The following is a 17,556-nucleotide window of genomic DNA, read 5'->3' as shown; positions in this document are numbered from 1 at the left end:
TCAACTGTCCTGTTGCCTTGGATATCTGTGAACGTCACTTGCCGTTCCTTTCCACCTCGCAGTCCGGCTTGCTCGGGCAAGCCCAGACCGTTGGCCATTCGCAAACGGCAGCCGTCTTTTCTGCTTCTCACACGAGCGGAGGTCCTTAAGCTTCGTGTGGGCGTCTGTTTCTGCTAGTCGCCTTGCTTGTTCCTCTTCGCTCTCGTGATCTTCGTGGCGATCCGGCTCACGAGGGTCTCCCCGGGCTCCCGTGCCCAGACCCAGCCCGTCGGCGGCAGAAAGCGGGAGGGACTGAGTGGACCACCTCGTCGTGCAGCCTGGAGACGCTGACGCCGGGGGGTGTCGCTCGGTTCTCCTGCGCTTTGCCGTGCGCCTCTGTGCCTCCTCGATGTCTCTGCCTCGTCGGCCTATCCGCCGACTCGCCAAGTGCACTCGAAGAGACAGGCGCCCTAAGCGGGCTTCCGTGAACATGCGGGTATTCAGAAACCACAGGATCGGGAGGAAGCAAAAACCTGAATAGAAATAGATCCGCGCAACCCTGACATACTCGTCGAGAATGACAGACTCCCCGCTCCTACCTGGCACCGAAGCGAGGCGAGATAAAGGCAATGGGGCAGCGGAAGAAGAGAAGGAGGAGGCGGCAAAGTGACAGGTGGAAGAAGAGGAATAAGAAGCGGAAGAAGAAGAGGAAGAGGAGGAAGAAGAGGAAGAGGAGGGAGAAGAGGAAGAGGAGGAAGAAGAGAAGGAAGAAGAGGAGGAAGAAGAGGAAGAGGAAGAGGAGGATGAGGAAATGGAGGAAGATGAGGAAGTGGAGGAAGATGAGGGAGTGGAGGAAGTGGAGGAAGAAGAGGATGAGGAAATGGAGGAAGATGAGGAAGTGGAGGAAGATGAGGAAGTGGAGGAAGAGGATGAGGACGAACACGAAGTAGAGGATGGAGACATGGATGAAAAAGTAGAAGGGAGGAACGGCTCAGAAAGACTCGCCTCTGGATCGTGGGGCAGATGTACGCCTGCACGTTTTCTTCTTCTCCCTGTTCTCTCGCTGTCAATGTTTCCTCCGGCAGCGCTCTCAGCCCCCCCTGGAGGGGAGACCGCCTGCCGCTTCTGCCGCATTCTCTCTCTTCCAGTGTCTAAGCAAAGAGTAGCCTTTTCTGTTCTCAAGAAGGGTTCTGGGCTGAGGTGGATGTCTTGTCACAGGGCGGTCCTCGGCAAGTATTCCTTTCTCCTGTAGAATTCGGAGTGAAGCCGAAATCCAGTTCTTTTTGCCTCTGTTGGTGTGTTCACTGGAGCTTCCACCTCAGTTTTTCCTCCCCCTCTCTGATCATTGCTTCTTCTGGGCGTATGCATCGCGCAGGCACAGGCCGCGAAAACTCAGAGCTCCATGGGTGCTTGAGGTATCGGGCACACACGCGGTCACTCCTCTCAATCTCCGGTTATTTGCGAAACGGGAAAAAGGAAAAGAACACAAATGGCAGAGAAATGGCAACAAGGCAACTCTTGATATATGTCAAGTACGGGGAACTGACCATCCGAGATTCCGTTCTTTCTGTAGGCCTGCGGCTCCTGTCTCTCACCACCCCAATCAAAGTGAGGATCTTGCCACACGGGAAGAAACGCGTACACTTGCGGGCTAGTTAGGTGGTTCAGAAAAAACCTCAGGTAAACGGTACGCAAAACCCCGTGAGAAAATGTGTTTCGCTTTCTTGCCTGTGTAGGCGAGCCAAGCTCAATTGACTATGAAGCTGCAAACCGTCCGGTTTCCGAAAAGAAGATCCTGACGCTATCAACCGGTCAGTAGCGCTCAACCTTTCCCCTGCTAGCATGTGTCCACAACTCGTGGAAAAGAGCAACGCCACCGCGGGAAGATAGCAGAGACGGTAGCAAAATAGAGGGAGAAAATCCGCATAAAAATCAGCGCGTCTGGCCCTCAACCCGTGGAGTTCGATCAGCGCGACAACAGAAAGTCAATGTCTCCTTGAATGAATGCCTTGCTAGCGCCTCGGTTTTTTTTCCGTAGCATTGACGACTCCCGCGAAACTTCTTAAAAACGCCTGTATAGATATCGAGGATTCTCTATCTCGTGGACAGGTTTGTCGCTTCCTTAGATCAGAGAATGGGTGCCTTCCGCCGTGACAGTGTCGTTTCTTCTGACTCTCTCGTTGCACGCTGGAGAACGACAAAAAAGGAGGAATCGATGCTGACCGAGAGCGAGACACACACGCAAGCAGCGGCCTAAACTGCGCCTGCGTGTCGAGCGAAGGCAGCTTTCGCCGGCAGGGTTTGCGTGACGTCGTGGAAGCCGTCTTTCTTCTTTTTTTTCCGATTCTTCTGTTGCGCGCGTGTCCCGGTCGCTCAGCAAACGCTTTCCTTTCCTGTTCCTGGCTTTCTGCGTTCTTTGCGCATGTGCCTTGGCGGTGAGTCACCTTCTTCCTCCAACGGCGACATATCCCTGTGGATCCGGAACGTCCTGAAGCTCCGTGATGGTTCGTTCTCTTTGCAAACGCTTGCCCTTCCCCGCCTAAGATGGGATTTTCTTTCATCTTCCCCGCGTTTACTGGACAAACGGACACAGCAACGAAGGGGTAGGTTGTCGTTTCCTCGCGCCACGCGCAGGGGGGCGGAGACAGGACGCCCGATTGAAGCCAGTGGTTCTTCCTCAGGAGCTGTGCATGTTTGCCAAACATCTTTCTTGGCACTATCAGGAAAAAGGCTCGCTTTCGATCTTCGCGTTTGCCGCGCGTTTTTCGTTGTTCTCTCTTCGCTGACGACCACCCGCGCAGCCTGCGCTCCGTCTGTGTCTGCGCATATTTACCGGCAGTCCCCCGCGCAACCTCGTTCGCAAACAACAAAGTGCACCGTCGCCCTCTTGCCTGTTGTCTCTGCCTTTCTCTTTGTCTCGGTAGGAGCCGGGTTTCGTCTCTGCTTTGTCAGCGTCTCTCCTTCTCGCCGTTTTCGTTCGGCGCAGCCGCGGGAACAGAGCTCGAAACGTCTCCTCGCGGAGGGTCTTCGCCGCGGGCTAGGCATGCGCTGTATATACACACTCCCTGTCTTCGGTAACCTTCAACAAGGCAAAAAAAGCGGGACTAAAGCGCTTCTGGTTTCGATGTCTACGTTTTCAGTATTCGCCACGCACGTCAGCGTCCTTCGAGCTTCCGGTTCCCCCGGTTGTTGAATCTTCCGGTGACAGCTGAAGAATCTGTAGTCGACACGCTGCTGGGTAATTCCGTTGGGTGTCGGGTCTCCATGCGTCCGCTCGTTGCTTTTTTCGGTTGTGTTGCGACCACGATCTGTTGCGCAGAGCTTCGGCGATCAGCCTGTGTGGTTTTCCCTCGTTCCTGTTATGGCCGACTTCGTTTTCTTTCTCTGTACATCACGATACTCAGAACCCTCGGTCGTCTGCCTCGTCACTGGTTCCGCATTGCCTCCTTTCCCTTGTCTTTTCGACTTGACAGCTGCGCGTTCTCCCGCGCAGCCGCGACGCCTTCTGTCTGCAGCGATGCTTCACCCCTTGCGCCCAGTGCGCTCGCCTCATCTCGGTTTTCTCAGCCGTCGTGTCGTGCTGCGCAGTGACGGATTCGGTTCCGTGCATGTCGCGGAAATCCACTAACGCGAGACGCGCCGAAACCGCCCCACGCAGGCCGCGCGTGGCGGTGTCGCCATCGCACCGTCATCCCGGGAGCTCCGCCGGGCACTGTTCACCGCCTCATGGCGTCTCGATCCAGCTCTTCGAGCAAGATTGGCAGTCTGTTCGGATTTGATTGGAGGACCGAAGGCGCACTGGACGCGCGCGAGGGAACGCACTGTCGGAGATATAGAGGAGGGGACTCTCGACGCGTGCAAACGGGGATGAAAAGCACTCGGAGGCGCATGCGGAGCAAGGCGGCTGTTGGAGGCGGAAACTAGCCTGCGAGGATAGACAGAAACACTCAAAGAGACAGACGGGAACCGAGAGGCAGACTGTCCCAGCGAAGAGCGGGAGGTACCGCACTCTCCATCCTTCATACCGGAGTGATGCATGTTCGTCTCGTCCAACGTTCCTTTTCCAACCATGGTGCTGGACGCGCCTGTGCTTCCTTTTCCACCCGAAACTCCTCATCTCGCTGCTTCCTGCTCTCCAATCCTATGGACGCTGCCTACCACTGAACCCTGTCATTGGTCTCGTCCCCTTTCGCTTGCGGAGCCCGTGGGCGCGGTTGCGCATTCGTGCTCGTCTCCCACACAGAGCCTCAGCCACGATGGCGGTGCGACTTATCCCTGTCCGCTTCCGCTGTTTGTCTCTCGGTCATCGTCGACTCGTCTGAGCAGAGCCGAACCTGACCGCGCTTCCGAGGGCTTCCATGCGGGTGTCCTCGGAGTTACTCGTCCTCCCATTTTTCCCTCGTCTCTCGCGTCTGCTTCCTCTCCCTCTGTTTCTCGTCTATGGCGGTCGGTGTCTCCGCCGTGGGGTCCGTCTTCTGGATGGCCTGGCGGCGTGTGCTGTGCTGACGAGCGACTGAAGAGAGAACACCGGTGCGACGTACGGGGCGAAAGCGAAGACTCACCTCACCGGCGGTCGAGCGCAACGGAGGCAGCCGTTTCGCCTTTCTCTCGAACCAATCTTCTCCTCACACTTCAAAGCGCTAGACGCGGCGCAATTCTCCCGACGCCCTCCGATCCAGGACAACTGTTCCGGAAGGCGAGAGGAAGGGGGGGCGACAGAGAGCGTGAGACATCCGAGGCGGTGCGCAGGGCGGGCTGGCTTCAAACGGCAGAGGACCACGCTCCGGAAAGCAGCCGAGACGCCCACGACGAGACGCGTGTGCATGAAGGCCAAGAAGCGCAAAAGGCAAGCAGAGAAGCAGGGAACCGCATGCAGGAGCAAGGCGACATGCCATGTGCGTATTGGCTGCTGCGTGGCGTGGAGGGAAGCGACTCAGATCAGGAGAGTAAGACTGGAGAATGAAGACGGAGTGTGTGGACCTCCGCGAGCGGCATTTCACGGTGTGAGGGGGAAATAGCCGCGACGCTGCAGCCGAGCGGAGGCCGACGCACAGAAGAAAGGGACGACAACCGCCGCGAGTAGCAACTTGCACATTCCAGCAGATTTTCTTCAGAGAGTGAGAGACGGTCACCAGGCGAGAAAGCAGTAGACCCCGATGCCTCGTTTTGCCATATGCAGAGTGATCAGGTAGCAGCGAGGTGAACCTGGAGACTCCGCCAACCTTTTCGTGCGGACACGAAGACCATAAACGTCGCTGAGAGGCCAGTGCGGCCTCGAGGCCAGCTTCCGTCCGTTTCCGCGTCCTCACGAGAGCCGTGTGTCTCTCGTCTGTCTTACTCTGTAGGCTCACCGTCCACTGCGAGCTCTTCTCCTCAAGGTCAACCGAGTTCCGCGTCGCCTTCGTTTGCCTCCGCTCCCGCCTTAGCCTCTTCTCCGTACATGGAAGGTTTGGGATCTCGAGGCGTTCGTGGGGGGCGCGCAGGTGGGGGTTGGGCACGCCCAGCCGCGTCTATTGGGGGTATGTTTCAGGCGGGGCTGGACCGATTTTTCCGGCAAAAGATCCTGCAGGATGACGCATTTTGCAGCAGTGTCCGAGCACGTGGACACTATGGCTGCGTTAATGCCATCAGGTATGTGAATCCTGCGCGTGGAAAAACACCGGTTCATGACGCCTCGAGGATGTGCGTCTCGCGTGCTTTCTTAGCCTCTGGGCTGCCGTCTCGCACATAGCGCAGACGTGCGTAGAGGCGTCCGGTCTGGTTTCGGTCCAAACATGGGGCTTGCCGAAAATCGCTTTTGATTGTCGGCTCCTCTCGGGGTAGCCAGGCAGCTGGTGAGGCAAAGCCTGCAGGGACAGGTGCTTCGCCGTTTGGAACGTCCCGACAAATTTTGTCGCCCAACACGACCAAATGGCCAGGGCGTCACGGCCCTTTGTGCCATGCTTGCGCCTCTCCTCCGTGCGGGCTCTTTACTCTGTTGATCGCTGTTCTCTCGCCTCCCCCTCGTCCCCGCTCCCGGTTCTGTTTCGGTTGCCTGCTTCTGTTGTATCTACACCGATTGCCCTTGCCATCTTTCCGCGCTTTCACGCGAGTGGGGTCACCGGCGACCGCCCCTCCCCGTCTGCCGCTTTTTTCATTGTTCGATTTGTGACCGTCTCACCTTCCCACCCGTGCAGCTTCTCGTCGGATGGAACCCTTTTAGGGAGCGGCGGCGACGACAAGCGCGTCCTGCTGTGGCGCGTGCGAGAACCGAGGAACCTGCCGATCCAGGAAATTCCCACGAGGCACCAAGAAAATATTTTCGGAGTCATGTTCGACTGTAAGCGCACGGCGGAAAGACGCTTTCATCCGGCGGTGTCCGTGGCGTGTGTTTTGGGCGTTGTTGTCTCCCAGCAACATGATGTCTGTATCACGTTGCAAATGGCTACGCAAGTGGGTCCACAGCAAGGCGGTTGTCAGCGGCAAGCACGCAGCGGCACCATTACCTAACCTGAAGCCGCTCTCGGGACTTTCAGCCCCTCTATCTTTTTCCCTCTCTCTTTCCAATTTACGTACCTTTCCTCTCTCCGTCTCTTACGTCGATATCTTCGATAGGCTGCTTTGCTCCGCCGTTCTGTGGGAACTCGATTTATTCCTGTCCCCACTCGATCGCTTTTCGTTTTGCACCTGCTCAGGCCGAGCCCTGTGATGTCTCCTTTTCCTCGCATGCAACTCCCTTCTCCCGTCGCCGCATTTCTGTGGCGACCTCCGGGTATGCGTCAGCAAGCTGTCTGTCGCGGTTTTCCCTCCCTGTCAGCTGCTGGCTCGTCTCCGTGACGTGTCCCCGTTGCTCCGCTGCGCTTGTCTCCCGGCGATCCCGCGTTCGCTTGCCTCCCTCTCCTTTGCTTGCTCTCCATCGCCTCGTGTCCTTGTGTGTGTCGCGCCTCCTTGCCCACCGCCAGCTTCCGACCAATACGTCCTAACTTGCGGGAACGACGGCCTGGTTATGCGTACGTCACTGGAGAACCCAAACGACACAGTGGTGAGTGCTTTTCGGTCTACTTCTCTCGTTTCGCGCTTGCCGAATGCGGAGCGCCTCAAATGTGTTCTGGATCTGCCGTTGTATCGTTCCGTTTCGGGGTACCCGTCTGCATTCCTAGACGTGCATGCGTCTCCCTCCTCTCTGTTCCTTTCCCGCTTTCGCACTGCCTGATGTAAAGACCCAGTCGCCCACCATGGCTGGATCCGACGGCGCCCTGGACACGCCGATGTTCGAAGTGCAGCCATGGGTTCGACCGTTCTCTTGTCATCAGGCATCCATTGCCTCGTGAGGTTTCCGTCGTTTTCTCGCGTCTCGCGTCGTGCAGGTTCGCAACGACGTGGATGCTCTCCGCCGGGACCCTACCTTGCCGAGCGAAAGCCGCCTCAGGCTCCTCAGAACCATGGATGCAGGCGCCAGCTTCCAGGCCTCCTTCCTCTTCTCCGGTCACCACGAGGCCATCGTCGCGATGGAGGCTGGAACTGTGGAGACGTTTGATTTTCGGTGAGACAGCGCGTCGGTGGTAAAAGGAGGCCCAGGCCCATAGAAGAGTTTTTAAATGGTTGGCGCGAAGAGAAGCTGAAGAAGAGATGTCGCGGGAGACTGGCGCCGTCAAGCGAAGAGTGCGCAAGGGACGGGAGAGACGCCGCGCCCACGTGAAGGTGTGACCAAAGTGCGAAACAGAAAGACACATTTTCCGGAGGGCTAGGGAAAGCCGACAGACTTCGTGGAGGCGTGGTGCGGTACGCGTCAATTTCACAGCAGTGCTAGCCGCGCGGTAACAGCGGCGCAGCCTCGTGAGCCGTCGACGCTTCCCGTTTTCCGCTTGTGCCTTTTCGGGGTCTTTTTCAGGGAACGCGACATGATGGGGCGCGTCATCACTCGCGCGGATGCGTCCGTGCTCAGTGTATGCGTCCACCCTGTACAGCAGTTCCTCTTCGCCTACTGCTGCTGTCAAAAGGCTGCACTTGTGGTGAGCTTGCAACATCTGCGTAGAGTCGGAAGAAACCGGAGAGGCAGTCGCCAGATCACGGAAACGGCAAATGCGGCCCGTACCGCAAGAAGGAAACGTAGCCATCCACGTCGAGCATCTTTAGTTCCGCCGTATATTTAGCTGGAGCGAAATCAAGCGAAGCCCGAGCGCAGTTCAGGACCACTTTGCCAGTGGAAAGGGTTCTGGACGCCAGAGAGGACGGCAGAAGGAATCGCCGCCTTCGGTGTGGTCATCTCATCTGGGGGCGTGCTCTGTTTTGCGTCCCGGAAACTTCCGGTTCCCTCATCAGGATCTGCGCACTAAAGAGGCTGTCTGCGTTTTAAAAGATGTTCTCCGATACGCGCGCGACTCTGGTGTTTCCGGTGGAGTGCGAGGCTCTTTCCCTCGCTGCGGATATCGTCGCCGCAGTCCGGCGACGCATGGCCAGCAGACTCTGCTCGAGAGTAGAAGCGCGCGAGGACGCAGAAGACGAAATGTGTCGTCGTCCTCTTCTTCTCTGTCGTCTTCTTTGTTTTCGTCACCGTCCGCCTCTTCATCCTCGTCCTCTCCTGAACGGGCGGGTAGACAAGCACGACGTGTGCGGCACCACTGCCCAGCTAGAAACCAGCCGGCAAGCGCTCTTTCTGCCTCGTCTCCGTCCTCACTATCTTCTCCCTCTTCCCCGTCGTCTTCTCCCTCTTCCTCTCTTTCTTCGCCCTCTGCGTCTTCCTCTTCCCCTGATTCCTCTTCGTGCTCGTCCGCTCCGCCTCGGCGTCGTTTTCGTTCTCGCCGTTCTTCGGGCCGCCTTCACACGTCGTCTGGATCTGTGGCCGTCGGGGTGAGGACGGCAGACGAACCTGAAACGCGCGACGCGAGCTCCAGCGACGGCGAGTCGCATACCCGTGTGTCTGTGCAATACCCGCCGACAGTCCCAGTGAGGCCAGCGTTTCTCCTTCCTGCTTCGGCTGACCGTCCAGTACCACCGTCCGTCACCGCTGTCACAGAAGGCCCACGCGGGGCGCTCAGAGGCGAAGACGATGCCGAGGGGTCTTTCTTTCCGTGCAGAGAATCGGATAGACGAGGACGAGACCAAGCGCACCGGTCCCCCAGACACGAATTTCGATACAGAAAGAAACTACGGAGGGGACCAGATACGCCTGCGTCGACAGGCGATTTCCAGGCCTATACATCTTCCCCAGGTCGGCAGGAACAGGAGCAGAAACACCAGGAAGCAAATCGCGTCTCTTCGTCGAGCGCTGGATCAGCCTCTTGTTCTTCGTCCGTGTTGGCCTCCCCCGGTTTCACGATTTTGTCCGAAGGGGGAGACCGCGAGAGCGAGTTGAGACACGATGTGCAACCCGCTTCCCCTGGGCCCTGCTCTCCCTTCATTTCGCAGGAAGGCGAGGACGAGAGAGGGCGCCTGGAAGACGTGCCCGTGGCGCCTGGATTTGTTTTGCCAATGGAGGATGTGGCGTATGCCGAATATGAAGATGACGGAGACTTCAGCGGGGAGGACTTTGTATGCACCACGAGGGGCCTTTCCGTGAAAAAGACGGAAGCTGGTAGAACCGAAGGAAATGCGGTACCCGCAGTGCGTCCACAAAACGAACCCCGAGACCCGTCGTCATCTCTAAAGGGAGGAGTGTCAGCGGCCTCTGTCCTTAGTGAAGCGCTCGCCACTAAGCCGAAACAGGCGAGGCATGAGACAGATGTCGGCGGCGAAGGGGACGAGCTGAAAGAAAGAAGGCTGGACGGAAGGAAGCGAAGGAAGACGAAGCAGGAGCTCTCGCCTGCAGACGACACAGACGAAGAGCTGCAGGGAAGTCGGGGAGCGAAAGTTCCAAGCGATTCGAAGGCCGAGGCCTACGTCGAACCCGATCATGAATTTGAGTCGAACGGCTCTCGAACAGAACGCGAGGCAGTCGCTCGACACGAAGCAGCCGTCGAAGAAGACGATCGACTTGAACAGGAGGCTGCGTCTGCCAGGAGGGCGAGACTCGCGACAAGGAAAGGTCGGAAACCATTCATCCCAGTGGCCGCAGCAAGCGAGCAGACGGCTTCGTGCACCCGCACCAGAGCTCCGGTTCCAGGCCGAGCTCACGACGGAAGTCGCGGACAAGACGAAGTGTGCAACGATCTGCTCGGAGTCGACGAAGAAACCAGAAGAGGCGAAACGGCAGACGGGAGCTGTGGAGAACGCGAGCGAGCAGGACTTCAGGCGGCGTCCATGCCCCAAACAAAGGCCGAGCCTGTTGACAGCGGTGATTCCTCCCGTGCCACGGAGGCCCAAACCTGTGAGAAGGGGAAGGACAACGATACCGCTGCCGCACCTCCTCTTTCTCACTCCTTGGAGATGACTGAGCACAACAACTGCCCAGCATCTGTCAACGTGGCGAACAGAGCAGCATGCCGGGTGAGAAACGCTGACGCACGAAAAGGCTACATCTCGGATCCAGACGAGCTCGCCGGGCCTGTGCCCCATTTCGACTTCGGACCTGAAAAGAGGGAACTCAAACGCAAACCTACAGTCGCTGGTCGAAGCTGTGAAGGACGAGGGACCGCAGACGGCAGAGAGGACCGCGACGGAGCAGACGAAGACGGCGGCCGATTGGCGGTGGCTGACGGGTGGGTGCCAGCCTCGCGAAGAAGGCCCTCTAGCCGCCGCAGAGCAGCCGAACGGGAGGCAGACGAAGGCGCGAACTGTCGGGAGCCTGCCGATGAGGGTCGGCAGGTGAAGGCACAGGAGCGAGGACGCCGCGAGGAGGGACAGCCTTTCCATTCCACCGGCCGTGGCCGTGAAGACTCGCGACTTGAAGTGCGCCGTGTCCCGCATCTTCAGAGACAGCGTGAGGCCCAGCGCGAAGAGAAGCTACGCGAACGAGGCCAACGTGGCGTGCCTGCGGCGAGCAGCCGGAGACAAAACGAAGGAACAGGGCTTTCGTCTTCATCCGAGGACAGACGCGACGAGGCTGGCATGGGTGGATGCGGGGCTGTGTCAGGCGGGGGCCCCGCGGCTTCTGAAGAAGACGGAGATTCGACAAGACAGGCGTCGTCGGCTCGCAATCGTATCTCCGCCTCCTCGGCTGCTCGGGTCGCTCCGCGCAGTCGCCGCGGCCCGTTTCGTAGGTCTCCTCCCCGACCCGCGCGTTCCACCCGTCTCTCGGAGCCTACGCGTCGGCCTCGCTCGCCCCCCTCGCTTCTCGCATGCGCCTCAGACGCGTCAGTGCGGTCCTCAGAGAGGGGCCACGACGGCCGGCAACGGCCTGACGGCGACGAAGGAGAGCGTCGAGGCAGCCATGAAGAAGCAACCGAGTTCCTAACTCGAAGACGTATGGCTGGCGAGGAAGGCGAACGAGAGGACAGGAGCGATGGCGGGACGTCGAGCGAGGGCACCTCGCTTGCTTCGAGTAGAGCGAGTCTGGAGCAGTCGGAGGCGTCTTCGGCAGAACCCCATGCAAGGCAAGACGAGGCAGACCAAAGTGAAACCGCTTCGCCTCTGCTGTCTTCGTCTGAAGCGCCATCAGACCGAGACCGAACGCAAGCTTCCCGACGACGGAGGCGCCTACGACAGCGGCTGCTTCGTTGTTTACAGCAACGTGCGAGAAGGGAAGAGGCTGGATCCGAGTTTCTCTCTGGAGCAGGAGGACTGCCGAGCGGGAAGAGAGCGCGAGCGAAAGAGAACGCTGTTCGGCCCCTGCGCGGGGCTCATCGTGTCCACTTTTCGTGGTCAGGCAAGCTGATGCTTCTCATTCTCACACGGAAGCCTCCGCTTGTTTACGCGACACGAGGGCAGGTAAGAGTTTTTGCTGTTCAGAAGCACCACATGAAGATAAAAAATGGAGCGTTGTTGGCCGCGAGAAACACGGCAGGCAAGGACAGGAAATCAGATCGTGCTATGCTCCACCATCCCCGTTTGCTCACACCTGCTCCTGTGCCGCAAAAGTCTGCATATATCTTTATGTATATATATATCTATATGTATATATATCTATATGTATATATATCTATATGTATATATAGATATATGTATATATATCTATATGTATATATATCTATATGTATATACATCTATATGTATATATATATATATATATATAGATGCAGATCTAACTCCACCCGCTGCGGGTGCCCTCATTCTGCAATTTGTGGCACTTGCGGATTCAGCCGGCATTTGTACACGACTCTACTTCATCCCCTATTTACATTCCTATACGCGTATATACACGTGCGTGGGTAGGGCTATTGCTGATATCGACTAGAGGGCCTCCTGGCCGAATCACTTCTCTTCTGTTTGCCTGCCTCTAAATCTCTGTCTGCCCCGCGTGCAGTTCCCACTCTTTGAACTGAGAAGCGACGGCTGGTGGAACTTGGTGACGCTGAAGGCAGGTTGTTTCCTCTTCGACGATCGGCATATCGCAATTGGATCTGAAGACAAACGTGTAAGGCACGCCGCTTCAGCTTTCAGAAAAACAAAAGACCATTTCCTTAAAATGATTCCTTCAGTCGAAATCCTGTCAAGTGAACACGGTGCTCCACCGTTTGTGCGCGAACCCACCAGTTCCTTCGACTTGGGACCCTTTGTGAGTTTGGTTCTTTGTTTCGCAGTAAATCCACTCGACGTGTTTCTGTACGGGCGTCGCACGTCCCGTGGTAGTGGAGCATATACTCTCTCCACGCACGTGGCTCCTTACGGAATCTAAAATAGACAAGTGCGTTGCATTTCCCCATATTTGTCGTCATCTGGCGTTTTCCCGGTTGTCTTTTCCTGGCTCTTCTCTGTGTCTTCTCCGTCTGTTTCGGCATTACGCGCTTGCCATCCGAGTGCCGCCATGTACGGGCTAGCCGTGCGTGGAGGTGCTGAGCCGCTCAGATCAGAGCGCTACAGAGACGCTGAATCACGCTAGAGCCCACACAACCTCCACAGAGGGATACCGATGACGACACAGTGTTACGCGGACGCCCCGTTTGTCACTTTCCTTTTTTACCAAAGGAGAGATGTTTTTCGGGTGCTCGATTCTTTTCTTCGGTACCCGGTCTTTGCCGTTCAGTCGCCCCTCGTTAGCGTATCCTCTGGGGCTGCTCTCGATAGCGAGGGGTCTACAGGCAGCACGATATGAGAGAATACAGAACTATACAGAGGCCGAAGAAGAGCACGGATACACATTATCAGGTGTAGATTGACCCCGCACTCATGTGTTGTAAGGCGGTGTTCTTCTGGCTTCACCGTTTCTTCGACGGCTGTGTCTTCAGGTTCACGTCTGGCGCCTACCAGATGTTATTGATTTCGAGGCGCATGCAATCCACCATCGCACAACGATCCTTTACAGCGCGTATACCCTCTCTGGGCATCTCTCCATCGTTAATTGCTGTGCCAGGTAAGCGATTGGGCTCCTTACGTCTTCACGTAGATGTTCAATTCTACTGCTTCTGAAGCAGCGTCAACTTCGGGGGAGATACGCACTCATTACGAAATGTCTTTCCTGTCTCATATATGTGCTGCCAGCACTCCGCCCATTGGAGTAGGAAGATCATTCCCAGTCTTGGCTACCTGCGGCATAGAGCGGATGGTTCGTCTCTGGACGCTTGGCAAGCGGGCGGACGGCATATCCGATGACTGTCTGTTTTACCCGCCTGATGACAAGTAGGCTCGATAGGGACGGAAACATGCGCATGTGCTGTTCACTTTGATTTCCACGTACGCATCAACATGCAGACACGCGTAAACGCGAACGCACAACACGTATTATGTCGGAATTGCGGAGAGGTTTGCGTGGAGACTGAGCTGTTGCTGATGAGTAGGGGCTGGCCGAATGCGTTTCGGGAGAATGAACGTGAAATAGCTTGAAGTGGTCTAGTTTCATAAACTCCCCGGTGCGCTCACAGGGAGAAACATCGTGTACCAAATATACTGACACGAGTGTATAAAAATTCCTATATGTTGATTAATAGTCGTATATACATATATGAATATATATACTGTTTTCCCTCTTCGACTTACACATTGAACTCAAGCTGATCCTTGGACGATTTTCGAGTGTTGTTTGTCTTGGTAAGATCTTCATGGCGTCCACGTACTTCTGCCTTCCCTTCCATCTGCCCCAGAGGACCGCGTGCCGTGTTGACGACCTTCGATGTTGTGCACGGGAAGGCAACATGTGTTTGTTTCAGTTGTTCTTTTATCCTGGCAAGGCCGGCCGTTCTCCTGTGCTGTTCCAACATTTGTATTTCTAGGTATGTCACACCAGAAAGCTTGGAGAGCATGGATGTTATCAGCCACTTCAACCGTCTTGCTGGATTGTAAGTCAGGCAAAGTCGAAGTACGAAGGAGCGAAATCAAGTTAGTCGATGGCTGTGTCATTGCGTCTGCCATTACCTGCAGCCGTCTGATGCTCTCCTGGTTTATGTGGTATGGTCCGCCCCTGCGTTGCTTTCGCGTATTCCGGTGCTTGCGGTGCAGTGACCGCTGATGCATGCTTCCAGGCGCGACACGAGAACACGTAATTCTATCAGCTTTTCGTTTCTGCATGCGCAAACTAAACAACAGAATTCCGGCTCAGTCGTTCTGTTTCCTTTGGATTTCTGTTTCATGATTGTTCCTTGTTGTATGCAAGAGCAAATGGAGATCTGCGTATTCTCTCTTTTCGTGCTAGGTTTTTGCTCATGCACAGCACGTACACGAAGATGTACCCTGGTGAGGGGTTTGGCGTTACTGGGTGGCAACCAGCAGGCTACGAGGAGGGTCAGGTTCTCTCGTTTTTTATCTTTGAGGGGTCCGTGAAACAGGAGGACATTGTACACCGACATGCTTCGTAATCCTGCAGGCACCGGAGACGCTTCGGCTTGGGAATGGACAGCGATGACAGTGACGAGGGCGAAGGGGAGGACGATAGCGATCCATCACTGCTCCTAGGCGGCAGTGGAGACGAGGATGAAGAGGGCCCTGAAGACGGTGAAGAGGACGAAGGTTCCGAAGGCGAAGGGAGCAGGCTGTCGCATCTGAGAGGTCTGCGGAGAAGAGCGGGTGACCAAAGAGGCGACGACAGAGAAAGTGCCACGTCAGCGAATACTGATGAGGACGACACGGGGGAATCAAATGGTCCAGCGAGCGGCTCATACACCACGTCGCATTCTGGAAACTCTGAGTCTGCACCTCGGCGAGCTCGACGCGTGCGTCGAGCCACAGAGGACACCGAGGCACGAACGCAGGAAGGCAATATTTCACGAGGAACGGCGACGGAAGTTGCTCACAGCTCTGATGATAACATGCGACGCAATACGGCGGACAGGTGTCACGCAGACTCACCTACACCTGCGGAAGCACATGCGTATTTACATATCGAACGAACAGAAGAACGACGAGGAAACCAGGACGATGAATGCGACACAGGCGGGGCCTCTGAATCACAGTCTGTTGGCGGCGATGTACCGACCGGCGGGGTTCGTGGCCACCAACGGAGAGTTGCAGAGGGAAGGCAAAGGGCTGTAGACAGCGGCGGGAGTCATGCCACAACAGAACGCCTTGAGAGCAGAAGGGAAAGAAGAGGACAACGATTGCGTGGTTCGGGAGACGACGAACGACAGAGCAGTGCCGGCGAGCCCGTGGGCATCTTTGTGCGTTACACTGTTCCCCGAAGAGATGATTTCCTCCTGTAAACCGTTAGCCGTATTGCCATTTGTTCGTTAGCTTCATTCTCCGTACTCTCTACATATGTAGCGCCTGTGTCATCAAGGGCCGCGCGTTGGGCGTCGCCCGCGCTTCTCTAGGGTGCGGATTGCCCTTGCCCCGTTCGAAGGCCACCGGTGGCTTCTGTCATCCGGGGGAAACGTTTCCAACTCAGACTCAGTCCGTGCAGTGTCGCTCCTTTGTTTTCGGAAAGCACACTAGGTGCGCAGTTAATTTCGGGGCGTTTGATTGTGGACGAATGGGGGCCGAGAATGGCCGCCAAACCGAGCCTCTGTAAATTTGGTACTCCACTGAGAGTACCCGTATTCCGTTCCGGATTCCAATTTACCTGTAGCCAACCCCACCATTTGGGAATCCGGGCAGGGAACCGGCGGAGGGGTTGCGGGTTTGAAAGAGAGCAGAGCCACGAAGGCGTGTCGAGAGGGGAATCTCACAGTCTTGGCGCTTCGTTGTCGCCCAGGCTCAGCGATGAGGTGTAAATCGCTGCGCAAGGACACTCGTCACCAGCACAACTGTTCTGCCCAGACACAGAACTTCGTGACTTCTGCACACCTCTCAAAGTGCGCAGGCAGCGGCTCCGATCGACCTAGCCGAAGTTAACAACGCTCCCCATGTTTTGCAGAGATGAGCAGCAGCAAGACACTTCGAATGCGGAGCATTTTACCAGGAGGTAGACGGTGAAAGTTTAGCCGTTACACAGACAAAGAAGACAGCCTACGGAATGCCCATCTTTCGACAGCTTGCAACACCAGAACGGTTGAACTAGTGCTGCTCCTGAGTAACCGCGAGCGACTCGACAGGAACCATAGATAGCGTGAACGCTCTTTTGATTTCCATGAACGAAGTTGCATATTTGATTATCTTCGCTCCCATAGTCTGTATTAAGTTAACATTAAAACGTGTCCTGTGTAACGTGTGGGCGTACTGCGGCTGCGGATGCAGAGAAATAGTTCTTACATCATTCCCAGTCGTGGATGGAGCTGGGGCATGGTCAATGCCTCGATCGCGTCTGCGTGTACGGTGTGCTTGCCTGTTAGAGTGTCGATCTTTTAGTGCTGTTGTGCCATTGATTTCGGGAATGTTAGGTACACGTACTCGATGAATCCACTCTGGGCAGCGGTTGTTCGACATGTTGTACATGTTCCAGCTCGTTAGTCGATTGGCTGGTTTTTCTAGGTGTGGTGTCACCGTCCGTGATACATCGTGAATACTGCAGACAGCACCACGGGACTTCAGAGAATCTTCCGCCATGGAATTGACGGACGCCGATGCTCATATCTACCAGGAACCAGTGGTTGTCGTTTGCCAGTTTGCAAAGACACTGGTTGTTTGCTCTTCACTGGAAAAAGGCTTGACCACTGAAGGTTTGGGTTAGGCAGGCTGTGCCGTATGTCATGACACGTCCGGCACTTATCTGCAGTTCGTTCTTTACTCCGTGGCAAACGAAGCTGAAGAAGAAGGTGAAGAGGAAGGTACAAGCGATAATTACCAATGTTGTTTCTCAGCTAAGCAGGAAAGGCCGATAGAAGCATATAGACCAATATCTTCCGCTCACGTACGACGGAGAGGTCACATGATGCCAACAATATTCGAGACCGACTCAGCCGAAAAGTAAATCAAAAAACGTCTTCTCGGTCGGGGACGGAACCAAAAAGCAAGATAGTTCTAGGTACGATTCGGACAATTGATTCATTGACGATTGCAACACCGGACTATCTTTTACGTTTTCTTCTGCCTATCCCGAGTGCGCTAGCGCTTGACCGACTTCGAGATTTTACGTTTCCTTCGGTTCCACTCAACTGCATCTGTTCACCGCAAACCGCAACATCTCGCTCGAGGTGGTGGTTCTGCTCGTGGCGGTAAATTTTAGTATCTGTAGCAATGCCGAGTTAAACTAGGTTG

The 17,556-nt window shown here is 56.0% G+C and overlaps 2 protein-coding genes across 2 annotated transcripts; one reads left to right on the top strand and one right to left on the bottom strand.

Annotated features, from left to right (window-relative positions):
• On the bottom strand, window positions 1-1,113 carry NCLIV_003830 (conserved hypothetical protein; the record flags this gene model as incomplete). The annotated part of the gene is made up of 1 exon (XM_003879884.1): window positions 1-1,113. The coding sequence occupies one exon, from the start codon at window positions 1,111-1,113 to the stop codon at window positions 1-3; it is 1,113 nt and encodes a 370-aa protein (XP_003879933.1).
• A 2,935-nt stretch (window positions 1,114-4,048) lies between these two features.
• On the top strand, window positions 4,049-14,783 carry NCLIV_003820 (conserved hypothetical protein; the record flags this gene model as incomplete). Its single annotated transcript, XM_003879883.1, has 13 exons — window positions 4,049-4,874; window positions 5,325-5,610; window positions 6,156-6,298; window positions 6,921-7,000; window positions 7,326-7,501; window positions 7,850-7,970; window positions 8,281-11,092; window positions 11,702-11,763; window positions 12,299-12,409; window positions 13,221-13,345; window positions 13,474-13,611; window positions 14,202-14,267; window positions 14,639-14,783. The coding sequence occupies 13 exons, from the start codon at window positions 4,049-4,051 to the stop codon at window positions 14,781-14,783; spliced, it is 5,091 nt and encodes a 1,696-aa protein (XP_003879932.1).
• Between the last annotated feature and the right edge of the window lie 2,773 nt (window positions 14,784-17,556).

This window comes from Neospora caninum, chromosome Ib (genome assembly GCF_000208865.1).
Source record: "Neospora caninum Liverpool complete genome, chromosome Ib".
NCBI lineage: Eukaryota > Apicomplexa > Conoidasida > Eucoccidiorida > Sarcocystidae > Neospora > Neospora caninum.
The sequence above is the reverse complement of the archived record's forward strand: the minus strand, read 5'-3'. Positions and strand labels throughout refer to the sequence as shown.